The sequence below is a fragment of the Hemiscyllium ocellatum genome, chromosome 43, assembly GCF_020745735.1.
Source record: "Hemiscyllium ocellatum isolate sHemOce1 chromosome 43, sHemOce1.pat.X.cur, whole genome shotgun sequence".
NCBI classification, from domain to species: Eukaryota; Metazoa; Chordata; class Chondrichthyes; order Orectolobiformes; family Hemiscylliidae; genus Hemiscyllium; species Hemiscyllium ocellatum.
The window spans coordinates 23,871,580-23,885,215 of NC_083443.1; the positions used below are offsets into that span (position 1 = coordinate 23,871,580).

At 36.2% G+C, this 13,636-nt stretch overlaps 1 protein-coding gene across 1 annotated transcript in view; it reads right to left on the minus strand.

Annotated features, from left to right (window-relative positions):
* The window catches only part of parga (poly (ADP-ribose) glycohydrolase a), a 215,302-nt gene that overhangs the window by 33,897 nt on the left and 167,769 nt on the right, over nucleotides 1-13,636 (minus strand). The window contains exons 14-15 of the mRNA XM_060854133.1: nucleotides 5,682-5,760; nucleotides 519-627 (exon numbers count right to left, since the gene is read on the minus strand). Of these exons, the coding sequence (XP_060710116.1) occupies nucleotides 519-627; nucleotides 5,682-5,760 (188 nt within the window). The remainder of the gene's footprint in view (nucleotides 1-518; nucleotides 628-5,681; nucleotides 5,761-13,636) is intronic.

Sequence of the window (13,636 nt, forward strand, 5' to 3'; positions counted from 1 at the left end):
CATAATAATATCATAAATTTAACTTTCCAACTTGAAGTTTTTTTTAGAATTAGGCAATTAGGTTGATATAGCCACAGAGAAAACATTTCCATAGATGTATTTTTGTTCATTTTAAAATTTCATTTTAATTATACCAGTTGAAGGCGCTGTTCAAAAGCGTGGACAATGTTACGATTGCAGCTGAACTGAAAACCAAACCAATGGACTTATATGTTTACCTCGTTTGTCAAAAACAATGCAGAATAAACATTTTTCCATTAATGTCACAGGGGTTTTTAGTCACCTGCTTTCTAACAAAACACTACATTTAATCAGTGTTCCAAAGGATTTGACTTTCTTTTTGAAAAGAAAACCCTTCACAGAAGTATCAACACTCATCTGCATCTATTTTGAAATCCAAATTCCAAAAGTGGTTTTGATATATTTAATTATACACCTTGTGATAACCATTGCAAGGTTAAACAGAAATAACTTACTTCAGAATATCAGAATGTAGAATATCAAGTCAAAACACTCACCTTATTAATTTCTCGTTTTAAACTGCATGGAGAAAACTGATCTAAGTAACGTCTGAGAGATAATGCATCGATAGCTACAATTTCTGTGTTGCACCTCTGCCAAGCATCTCTGTATAAATTTAAGCAGGAGATCCTTCTTTAAAACTTCTATTTATATAACATCTTTAAAATTTTTAAAACATCAAAACAGACTTCACAATAGTATTATAAAATAAAATTTAATACTGAGCCATTTACGGAGATATCGGAGCAGACCAAAGTTTGGTCAAAGAGGCAGATTTCAACAGTGTCTTAAAAGAGTCAAAAGAAAAAGGTAGAATTGCTCAGTTTGGGTAGGGAGTTCTAGAATCTGGCAGTTGAAGACACAATTATCAACGTTAGAAGGATTAAAATCACAGATACTCTGGTGGCCAGAAATGGAGAGTAGGACTGGAGGAGATGATAGAGCAATCCAAGGTTCATTTTAAGTACAAGATAAATTTGAAGTGATGAATGATAATATTCCTGAATATAATAGGAATGAATAATTAGAAGTTGCGGCTATTTTCTTTAAAGCATTGACAATCTGCTAAAAATTGTAGTTGATGATCAGCAAAACAATGAAACTAATGAAAAAAATCTTGTTTTTTTTTCAAAACGACAATGACAAAAGAATTCTATTTTACGAGTACGGTGATTAATTAATTTTCATTCATTCAACCTTTGTGCAAAATGCAAGTATGAGGAAAAAGACTTCATTAAATTTGAATGATTACATGTAACTACACCTCTGTTGGAGTTTTAGATATTAAAAACGATTCCCATTTTCTCTTGATCAAAAAATAAAACAGAACAAAGAAAATGTGTTATCATTTCAGGATAAATTAAACATAATCAGCAGGGTACTGAAAGACCTTGCTTCAATAGTACCATTATCTAAGCAGTCAAAGAGTAGCTACATCAGATGAAGGCAGCTTAGCAACAAATTTCACAATTTGAAATAACTCTTCAACTCAAGCCTTAACTTTTGACATAAATGAAGATTTGAGCTCACTGAACCACAACATTATAGTTAACATTTTTCTTTACTTTAAAATTTTGTAAAATACAGGAGTTATTCACTTCTAAAATGCAGTTTCATCCAAGGGCAGACAGACAAGCTATTTCAGGCAACTCATTAACGCTTCTCAATGAGCATGATCTTCCTGAGCCTTGTCTTCAGGAAATGCTTATTTTCTCCAGTCCAGTGCCAAAGCCATTAAAAAGGGCAGCAAGATAATCTTGTTGAATGTCCATCCCTTTTACATGGATTCACTCAGAAACAGCGACTGGACACATACAGATGCACAAAGTCAAACCTACTAGAGCATGGAAACAAACCTTTAGGCCCAACCAGTCATGTCGACCATAATCCCAAACTAAATCAGTCCCACATGCCTGTGCTTGGCCCATATCCCTCCAAACATTTCTTATTCATGTACTTCGGCTTTTAAACACTGTAATTGTATGCTCATCCACCACCTCTTCTGGTAGTTTATTCCAGACATGAACCACTCTGTCTAAGAAAGTTGCTTCTCATGTCCTTTTTAAAATCTTTTGCCTCTTGCATAAAAAACGTGCCCGCTAGTCTTGAAATCTCCCATCCTAGGGAGATTCACACACCTGCTATTCACTCTAACTATACCCCTCGTGATTTTATAAACCTCCAAATGGTCACCCCTCAGCCTCCTATGCTCCAGTGAAAAAGGTCCCAGCCTACCCTGCCTCTCCTTACAACTCAAACCTTCCATTCCCAGTAACACCTTGGTAAATCTCTTCTGAACCCTTTACAGCTTAATAATATCCTTCCTAGAACAGGGTGATCAGAACTGGTTATAGTACTCCAGAAGAGGCTTCACGAATACCCTCTACGACCTCAACGTGACACCCATTTCCTATGTCAAAGGTCTGAGCAATGAAGGCAAGCGTGTTAAATGCCTTCTTAACCACCTGTCTACATGAGACACAAACTTCAAAATTTTATGTACCTGAACCCTTGGGTCTCCCTGTTCTACAACTTTGCCCAAAGCCCTACTTTTAACTGTATAAGTGCTGTCCTTGTTTATTTTGTCAAAATGCCATACCTCACATTTATCCAAATAAACTCCATCTTCATTCCTCAGCCTATTGATCCAATTAATCAAGATCACTTTGTAATCTTAGATAACTGGTCTACGATATTGCCAATTTGGTGTCATCCACGAATTTGCTAAGCATGCCTTCCATATTCTCATCTAATCATTTATATAACTGACAAACAACAGTGGAAACAACACCTCGGTCACAGGCCTCCAGTCTGAAAAACGAACCTTCACCACCACACTCTCTCCTGCCCATCAAGCCATTTTGCATCCAATTGGCAAGACCACAATCTGGTGATCTATCTTTACTATTTAGTCTACCATGCAGAACCTTGTCAAAGGCTTTACTAAACTCCAAGTAAACAATGTTTACCACTCTACCCTCATCAATCTTCTTGGTTGCTTTCTCAAAAAATTCAACCAAATTTGTGAGAAATGATTTCTTTTGCAAAATCAATTGGACTATCTCTAATCATTCCTTGCCTCTCCAAACACATATAAATTCTATCTTTCAGAATTACCTTCTTTACCCACCACTGAAATCAGATGCACAGGTCTATATAGTTCCCAGACTTCTCCTTACATCCCTTAAACAACGGCACAACACGAGCAACTCTCCAGTCATCTGGCACATCACCCTTGTTATAGATGATACAAATATTTCTGCAACGGTCCTTGCAATCCTTCCTAACTTCCCACAACATCCTGGAATACATTAGATTAGGTCCAGGAGATTTAGCCACCTTCATACTTTCTTAGACTTTCACCAGTTTCTCTTCTATAATGTGACTGGTTTTCACAACATCAATATTTATTTCCCCGAGTTCTCTAGGCTCTATTTCTTTCTCCAAAGTAAAAATTGATGTGAAACAACTCTGTCTCTAGTTGCTCTCTTGCTCTTAACATACTTGTAAAATCTCTTTGGATTATCATTAACCTTATGTGCCAACCTACGTTAATAGCCCTCTTTGCCTTAAGAATGCCCCTAAATCCCTTATACTATTCAATAGATTCACTGGAACCCAGTTATGTTTCTAAATATGATTTTTCTTTTATTCTTGACTAGAACCTCAATATCTTCACTCATCTATTCTTCTCTAACCTACTAGCCTTACCATTCATTCTAACAGAAACATAATGACTCTGAACGCTTGTTTTCACAATTTTGAACAATCTATTCCAATCAAACTTTTTAAAGTTCTTGTCTCATATCATATCATTAAAGTTATTAATTGGAGTAAGGCAAATTTTAATTTTAATGGAAGGTTTATCTTTTTCCAAAACAATTTTAAAATTAATAGAAATATTATTATTAGACCTAAAGTGCTCCCCTACTACCACTTCAGTCAGAGAAGGTTAAGTTTTGCTCCTTCGCTAGGATAAACATTCACATATTATTTAAAATAAATCTTGTACACATTTCACAAATTTTTCATCATTCAAACCTTTAATGCTATGGTAGTTGCAGTCAATGTTTGGAAATTTAAAAATCACTTATTACAATCTTATTATTCTTATATACAACTGAGAACTCGCTGCATATTTGTTCCTTAATTCCCTCTTGGCTATTGGGAGGACTACAGTATAATCCTATCAAGGTGATCAGTCCTTTAGTATTTCTAATTTCAACCCACATATTTCCACGGGACAAATTTTTAGAAATATCTTCTCTAATTACTGCAGTAATGTTTTCCTTAATCAAAAATGACATTTCCTAAAAGAAACTGAATGAGAGATTCTTGGGTTGCTGTTTCAATTTCTGATGGGAAGGGATGTTGGCATCGCTGCAGAGGGACAGGCAGAAACTACTGTTTAATCCAAAGTTACATAACTTGAAACATTCTCCTGGAATTTTCAGATTTTCAATCTCCATCGGGGGACATGTGGCCTGATCTGCAAGACTGACATCGGATCTAAGATTTTTCCACCAGCACTAGGCCTGGTATTGTGGACACCTAAGTTGCATTTTCAAACCAAACAGCAATTATGAATTGAACATTATTTTCAGCTGTTAAACGTACAAACTGCAAAAGCAACTTTATTGCTAACATATGAGTTGCATGGCTTGTTCCAGTAAACAATATTACAAACACATCACCTGAGGACATCCTGCTCGGTGATTAGTGCTGAACTCATGATTATTTTGATCCTGCAAGTTTGTACTGGACAGACACTCAGAATTGTTGCTATTTCTACTGATACTTCACCTTGGTAGAATGTACAATTCTCTCCCTCTGAAACAGGCTGAATGGATGTTGACTGCAGCCATCTAGTTTTGAAAATGACCTCTTCCATTTTTTTCTTTAATTAGGATACATGATGGTGGTTACCCTGTGTCATTTTTGAGAAGTCCTAAATTCTAGTCCTTCTTAATAGTATCAACCCTGCTGTAGGCAGCACTGTGATTGTAATGTAATTTGAATGGTATACAAACTGCTTGAAACTATTGCTGGAGCAGGCTTCTGGTTTAGCAGTAGAGATGGGCCTTCTCACAGGTGTAAACTAAAGGTTATTTGACATTTGAATGAAAAACTTCTGTTAAGTGTTGGCTTAAAATACTCCACAACACCCTTAGTTGTTAACAGCCGGTGATAGAAGATCCCAGCGTTTCTCTCAAGCATAAAGTGTACCTGAGATACCTGCCCTACAAATCTGGATGGTAGAGAGTGTCTACTAATTTATTTCAGTCTTGAAGCAACACAATTATAATAAAGAACCTATCCAAAGTAGGAATCATAGATATGAATGCTAGTCTTGTCACTCCTTTACATTAGACCAGTGAGTTAATTGTTGACTTAGGAAAAGTTTAATTGTTTAAGTAACAAATACGAACAGATTTTCAGACTCAAAGTTAATGAAAAATGAACAGTTAACTTGTAATTATAATGGTGTTCAAAAATGGTAAGTGTATCATATATATTTGCACTGATAAATAATACAGGTCCTTTAACATCATTCCGAGTATTTTTAGACCAGTGGGCTTTGTTAACCAGCTTCATAAAGCAAGAACACAACAAAGTTACTTTATAAGAAGCTGACATAATTTGGAAAATAAAATTAATACCTTAGAGTCTTGTCATTGTAGCTCTCCACCCATTTGTACGTATCTGCATAGCCTTCATAGACAGAGTATTGCTCAGTACCTAAAATATACAGACAACATGTTGTAAAATTGCAGCTTTTACCAATTAAAAGGCTTCCTTCCCTATATCAGGCATTCTTGAGATGAGAACAATACTAGACTGAAAGAAAAATACATAAATCTGGAAATATCCAGTAGGCAAGGCAGTTGGCTTGATTTTCAGTCTGATGATCTTTCATCAGAACTGAGAAAAGTTACTACTGCAATTGGTTTCAAGTGAAAGGGAAGATGATGAGAGGAACAACAAAAAAAAAGGAAGGTCTATGATAGGATGGAACGTAGAAGACATTAAATTACAGCAGGGTTAGTGGTGCAAGGCCAAAGAAAATGATTTGGAATAAGAAACAAAAACAAAAGTCCTTTTGCGACATGTCTGCTCATTAGGAAATGACTATGGTGCAAATAAATGAATCACTCCAATACAGTCACTTTACCTGACAAAGCAGCAGCACTCTGAAAGCTTGTGATTTCAAATTAACCTGTTGGATTATAACCTTGTGTCATGAGACTTCAGACTTAGTCCACCCCAGTCCCACACCGGCACCTCCACATCATTATTCATATCTGATTAAGGAACCATCTTACATACCTGTGGGTGCCACAAAGGCTGTAATGATTCAATAAAGTGTCATACCACCACCACTTTTTGGATGGCAACTTTGGATACTCAATAAACAATTGTCTCGCCAATGACACTTATATTCTCTGAGTAAATAACAAAACTACACAATCACTTCCAAAACAAACCAACTAAAATCAGGTACATCCTGCTACAAATCTAGAGAAAAATCTGACACAATTTATTGTGTGTGTGTGTGTGTGTGTGTGTGTGTGTGTGTGTGTTTTGGATATATTTCAGTGATTGAATTTTTCTAAATAATTATGCATACTTACATGCTCAATAAAACACCTTTAGTTTCAACAATTCATATTTTCTGATCACAATTTATTGTTTCTGATGCAATATCTGCTTGCCACACAATGTTGTGATAATGTGACTTAGAAGTTTAATGAGCTTTAACAAAAGTAGCATATAAACAAAGAAATGACCATTTTAGAGTCAACAAAAAAAGAACTAGTTGTTACATGCTACTGAGAGTTCGTACTTGGGTACACTTCACTTTGAAGCATACATTTACACTGGCCACCATCTGAGAAAGCTTGTTACAAGATACTCCGAATAGACATGCAATTGGATGTCATGAAGGAACAGCACCAGACGCTGAACAACAGAGTAGGACCAAGTGGATAGTGAAAATGAGTTGAATGGCCTCTTCTAAGATTCTACAAAAGCAGATGCAGCTGCAGTACACACTGAGTGATAAGAGGCAAAAGCAAGAATTGGAATAGCATTAAGTGGTTATCCACAGTACAGAAGAACAATGGTCACAGTTGGGCTCGGGTGGAGAAGTCACAAGCAGAATCTATACTCTTTGCTTCAAATATTTTTCTGGTGGCCAGGTGCTACAGTGGCAACTTCATGTCTATTTAGTAATTCAGTAAGCTATATGAAGTGAAGGCAGCATTTGGTCTGCTTTCTTTTATTGGTCAGAGTATTGAGTACAAGAGTTGAGAGGTCATGTTGCGTCTGTACAGGACATCGGTTAGGCCACTGCTGGAATATTGCATTCAATTCTGGTCTCCTTCCTATCGAAAAGATGTTGCAAAACTTGAAAGGGTTCAGAAAAGATTTACAAGGATGTTGCCAGAGTTGGAGGATTTCCCTGGAGCGTCAGAGGCTGAGGGGTGACCTTACAGAGGTTTACAGAATTATGAGGGGCACGGATAAGATAAATGGGCAAAGTCTTTTCCCTGGGGTCAGGGAGTCCAGAACTAGAGGGCATAGGTTTAGAGTGAGAGGGGGAAGATATAAAAGATATATAAGGGGCAATGTTTTCACGCAGAGGGTGGTATGTGTATGGAATGAGCTGCCAGAGGAAGTGGTGGAGGCTGGTACATTGCAACATGAGGCATTTGGATGGGTATATGAATAGGAAGGGTTTGGAGGGATCTAGGCCAGGTGCTGGCAGGTGGGACTAGATTGGTTTGGGATATCTAGACTGCATGGATGGCTTGGACCAAAGGGTCTGGTTTCTATGCTGTACATCTCTATGACTCCATAAAAGATGAAAAAATGATAGCAAACTGCAACTTGAAATTCAGTTGATTTCTGCCCTCTCTTCCACCTCACCCTCTAACAACATTAGCATCAACTACAGCAGCTTCACCATCATTTGGACTCAAAGGCTGTCTCGGTATAATAATGATGTGCAGGAGCCAGTGTGGATGGGGTGGACAAAGTTAAAGATCACACAACACCAGGTTATGGTCCAACAGGTTTATTTGGAAGCACTAACATTTGGAGCACTGCTCCTCCACCTGTCACCGTGATTTTTAACTAGGTATAATCACATTACATATCTGACACCTTGCTGTATCAAACTTATAATTGATTCAATTGAATGTCGTAGACTCACCAACAAAGCTAATGTGCCTTATCTGGTACCGTTTCTTTGAAAATGTTTCTTTATTTAAACTATTCCACACCATGAGCCAGGACCTTTCTTCAGATGTAGCAAGAACAGCCAAGAGCATTTCAGATTTAATGCTAAGAGTATTACAACAGAAACATTTATGCTACCAAGCTTCACCTCCACCCTTAGCACTTTCCTTCCTAGTCAAAGGAGTTGTGATGCGTGATCCCTCCTGCCCATTCTCTAACCTAGCTGCCTGCCCTCCTTTCACTCTGTATATTTGAGAAAAATATAAACAATGAAATTAAAACATTTAATGACCCTTCAAACAACGTAATTGTTCTTAACCAGACTTTACGAATAACAGATCTTGGGCATCAAGTTTATACCTTAACAGAAATTGACAATTTATTGCCAATATTGTAACTTTAAGAATAACAAGGGAATCTACTTAATATCTAAGACTAAAGCCCAATTTTCTTTGATCATAACCCCTTCGCACTCTCAGACAGACCCAAGCAGATAAGAAATAAATTTAAATTGCAAGTAAAAGAATTGTAATTTGCCAGTTCAATGAATAGTTTCTAATGATTTATTGCAGAACTTCACAAAATCTTTGGAAAACGTGTTGTTCACAAACAAATAGAACTGCACATTTTGCTTGAATTCCTAAGTCATCAGTTAACGCAAACAGTTTCAACAGGCTTCTAGAAATATTTACTTACTGACTGGGATTCTTTCCTCAGAACTTTGAACAATTTGGTAACTGGAGCGAAACTATAGATGGAACAAAACCAAGCAGCACCGTCTCTGAAAGTCTCCAAGAATCACACTGCCTCCTGTCAAATCCTGGTCAAAAGTAGTTCTCCCTTGATTGATTAATTCAACATCCAACCAGCTGCCAAGCTCTTCAGCACAGCAACAGGTTGGTGATGGTTGTCTACAGTGTCCTTAGATCACTAACCAAATTGTATTCTCTTTCCAGGCCAGTTTCCAGCAGAAAACATTGTATTTTTTCTCTTTTTTGAAACAGGCTTTGAAATCACAGTTACTAACAGAATAAAACAAGATGAAACCCTTTTTTAAAAAAGAACCAGAAAAACGATTTACTATGCACAAGCCAGCAAAGCAAGCTATGAACAATATCTACCTTATACTCTAATGCCCGGGGATAACCATGAATTAACAGGCGAAATGTGGTTGAACACACCAAAAACTGTACCTCAAAATGGAAAATATATCAAAGACAGTTCCTGTGTATTTCTCAGCAATCAAACTGGATGGCTGTGAGTACAGAATCACAAAAATGCTTTGAAGTCCTGCCCCTCTCATGTGAGATTTGGCTCTTCTCTTTCAAACATCCAGCCTCCAATTTTCCTCAAAAGCCACTCCAACTAATATTGCATCAAATTCTACTAGTTCCCAGTTGTTCCAATTCTTCTTGAGAGACTGAGTTCGATGAGATTCACAAGATTGTATTCCAACAGCTAATCACCAACACAATTTGAGCTTGTTAGTTGCTCTGAGCAGAACATCTCTACTCACAAGCATTCATTGCCTCAACTGTTGTCTTCAGCAACAGACAACCGCTACTTACAAGCTTTTCATTTCCTAATTGCCAGCTTGCTACCTGACAGCTTCCTTTCAGCTCCATTGAGCTGATAAATGCTAAAGGCTTACTGAAGTCCCAAATGCACAGCAGCCTGGAGCCAGTGACATTCTGTCACAATCTCGACTCCCTAAATTTATAAAACCACTGCAAAACTTCTGGGGCTTTTCTGAGCACCACAGAACTATTAACAACACTTTAGTTATACAGAATTACCCACCCCCTTTGCCACAGCTCCTGGATGACTCTGATTAACATGCTCATTGACCCTTAAATTGATCTGAATGATCTATCACACCTCCAAAACAGGGCCTTATCCATCAGCTTAGACATATGGGAATGCATACACTTTTGGAACATTCAATCCTTGCAAGGTTATGATCTGCAGTGAACTAATTGTTACTCTCCACTGGTGGTAGAGATACAAGAGACAAAAACAAACATTTCTATCATATGGACAAAATTTTATATCAGCAATAAAGGACTGCAAGTTCCTATCGCAAATATTTTTCAAATTTGTTACTAAATCTTATAATTTTACTCTGGGCCAAAATCATTATGTAGGTTCTAATTAGAAATCATATCTGACATGACAAAAATGCAAAACAATCAATCAACAACTTTCATTTATATGAAAATTGGAGGTTTGACAAAATATTCAATTCAGAATTAAATTATACGTTACAGGTTGCACAATTTAAGAGCAACTTAAAGAATAAGTTTTATTTCTCTTATTACTGCCCTTTGTCTTTGCCATTCTTAAGGTCTTGACTTTTTGCTTGAATTCTACCTGCTATGGACCATGGGGTTGACCTCAGAAACATCCAAGAATATTGGCCATTATCTCAGGGTGCAACTCAAGAGTAAGATTCAGAAAGCTAAAAGCAGTAAAGCCAAGACATTACAAAATCCTGACATCAACACCTCAGAAGTCAATACCTTGTCTAATTTCTCTCAATAAAGCACTGGAATTCAAAGGGTATTCTCTCCATTTCCTTCAAACTGATTTACTTGCATCATACATGATCACTCAAAAAATGATCACAGCATTATAAAGCACAAAAAGATTTCTGTTAATTATTTAAAATCTATTACTAGAAATAGTATCATGTGAAAAAAAGATACTTTTTCCATTTACGTATTCTATTTGCTACCTATGATAGTTCATTATTTTTGCTTTCACAACATGAGATGTCCTCTGCAGAACAGAATTTAGATGATGTGAAGAAATATAATACAAAGCTCAGTGTGTCAATGGCTCACAATACAATCTGGAAACAGAATTTCAAAGTATTCATCTGCAAGTAATTTGTTCTCGGATAAAAGTGAAGCAAGGTTGTACAATTGTTAATCATGCTGAATGTCAGAACCAATGAAGAATATAACAATAGATACTAAAACTGACATAAGGGATTTGTGTATTATGTGGACGTTCTCTCTTCTTGTGATGTTGCACCAAATTTGAGATTAGATTATACTTTTGTAACTCCATTAGTTTTGAGTTTTGTTAAAAACAATTATACAAGTAAACAGCATCTGCCGATCTAATAATAAGCACTGTAGCTTTGAGATTTTGCAGTTGACATCAAATTTCACTTACTGATAATGGCATTTTTGACAAATTGTTGACCAGTGATTCAGCTGCACATATCAGCAAAAAAAACAGCTTGAATTGAACTGGAGAAAGTATTAAAAAAACTTGAAATGTTCACAGTTATTTCTTACATGATGGATCTCTTTGAACCAAATGATATTTAGAAAAGATGATGACTTTTTAAAAAAAGTCAAATGATGCTCCATACCTCCTCAGGCACTCTGAACAAAAATCAAATTGTTCATTGCTAAAAATGAAATCCACTCTTCAACTTTGCGACTAGAAAGACATTTAAGACTTTCAGGATCCACAAATGTTTGATTTCTGACAGCCCACTGAAAATATCTCAAAGTATTTGATAACTAAATGTCATAATATATGTATATTTTAAACAAGACTTATTTATTTAAATGTTAGCAGCTTGGTAAAGATTAAAACACTGATCATCTCCATTAACAGAGCTGTCAACATCAGCTCCCTCTACTATCTACACACAGAATTTTACCATTCACTACTGATACCCCTCCAGTTTAAAACTGCTCAAAACAACGACCAACTTGTCTCAGATCACATTTGCCAGTTAAAGAGAATAAGTTTAATTGGAACTGTGCATTTATTTTCACTGTTTACTTCCTGTAGGTCCCAGTGTTTTCAGAAAAAAGCCAGAAAACAATTTTGTTTTCAATTTTACATCTTAATGGCTTTTTTAATATCACTTTTGTTGGTGACATTATTTTTTGTGTTGCCAATTGACTAATATTGATCACTGTTTGCATTAAACAGTATAAGAAAAGGTCCAGATTCCAGAAAGGTAATTGCATACAGGTTTTGCCTGATACACAGGTTTGGAGCTCCTTGAATAACGTAAGATAGAATGTGCATTTAAATTGAACTTTTCACAATCTTAGTATATTACAAAGTGCTTCAATGAAATATAGTCACTGCAATAATGTGTGCAGCAAAGACAAGAGCAGCAACGTCCCACAAATACCACTGACATAAAGAACAAGATAACATGTTCTGGTGTCTGTAGAGTAACTTTTCTGTTCTATTTTCAACAATGAGATAGGATCATTAACCTGAGACATAAGATGGGCCAGGTTGAACAGCTCAGCTATAAGACATCAAGTCCAAGAGTGTAGCACTAGCTTGATTCAGAAGCGAGAGAGCTACGGTGAGCCAAGACTGACAGAATGCTTTCATACTTGGAAGGAAACAATATAAAAACATCAAATGTTGATGAGTTACTACTGATGCAGTGACAGCATGAAACAGAAGTTAGTTCTATTTTATTATGATTTCTATTTGTTTTATATTGCAAGTTAAGATTTTCACCATTCTTTTCATAACCTGCACTTTGTGTGACTGAGTTGCTCAGTTGAATATTTACATTCAGATTCCTTATGTTTACTGCAAAAAGAAACAATTCACAGAAAAAAAAGATTTAAATTCTATTATGAAGATGTACAAAAATAGTATATGAATAAAAGTATAAAAAGACTAGTCTGGTTAATACAAGCAGTAGAGCTCATTTCCTGCCCATATCATTATTCTCAGTTGCAACTTCTGGAACATGTAAAATTTCCAGAACAATTCTATAGCACTGTAGATTTAAAGCACTGCAGAAATAAAGTAATAGATTTCTACTTTGCATAAATAAGAGGGTAGAAATTGTCTGTTTTTCAGAAATTGTATTTAATATCGATAACTTCCATTTTTATCCCTCCTTTTCATCTTCCCACTCTAATATTTTAGGCCATGATACCACACAATTACACGATAAATTGTGAGATTAGCATTCATTTGGAGTTATAACAAAAAAGAAAGTATTTTAAGGGCATTAATGGTATCTGATATTTCTTTTCAATATCCAAACATTAAAATGTATTTACTTAATAGCTATCGTTGCATGGGGATAGGTTGCTATAAGCAATGTCTCCTAAGGTTTGAATCAGCTCTAAAATAATATGCCTGTAAATGGAAAGTCTGAGCTAACTTAGCCATTTAAACTTTTTTTTAATTCATTCTGGTGCTGGTGGTGAAGGTCAGCGTTTGTGCCCATCCCTAATTACCATTGAGAAGGTAGTTGTCAGCCTCCTACTTGGAAGCACTGCAGACCTGCATACAGTGTATGCACCTACAAAGCGCTATTTGATAGGGAGCTTCAGGATGTTGATCCAGTGATGAAGAGGGAATGGAA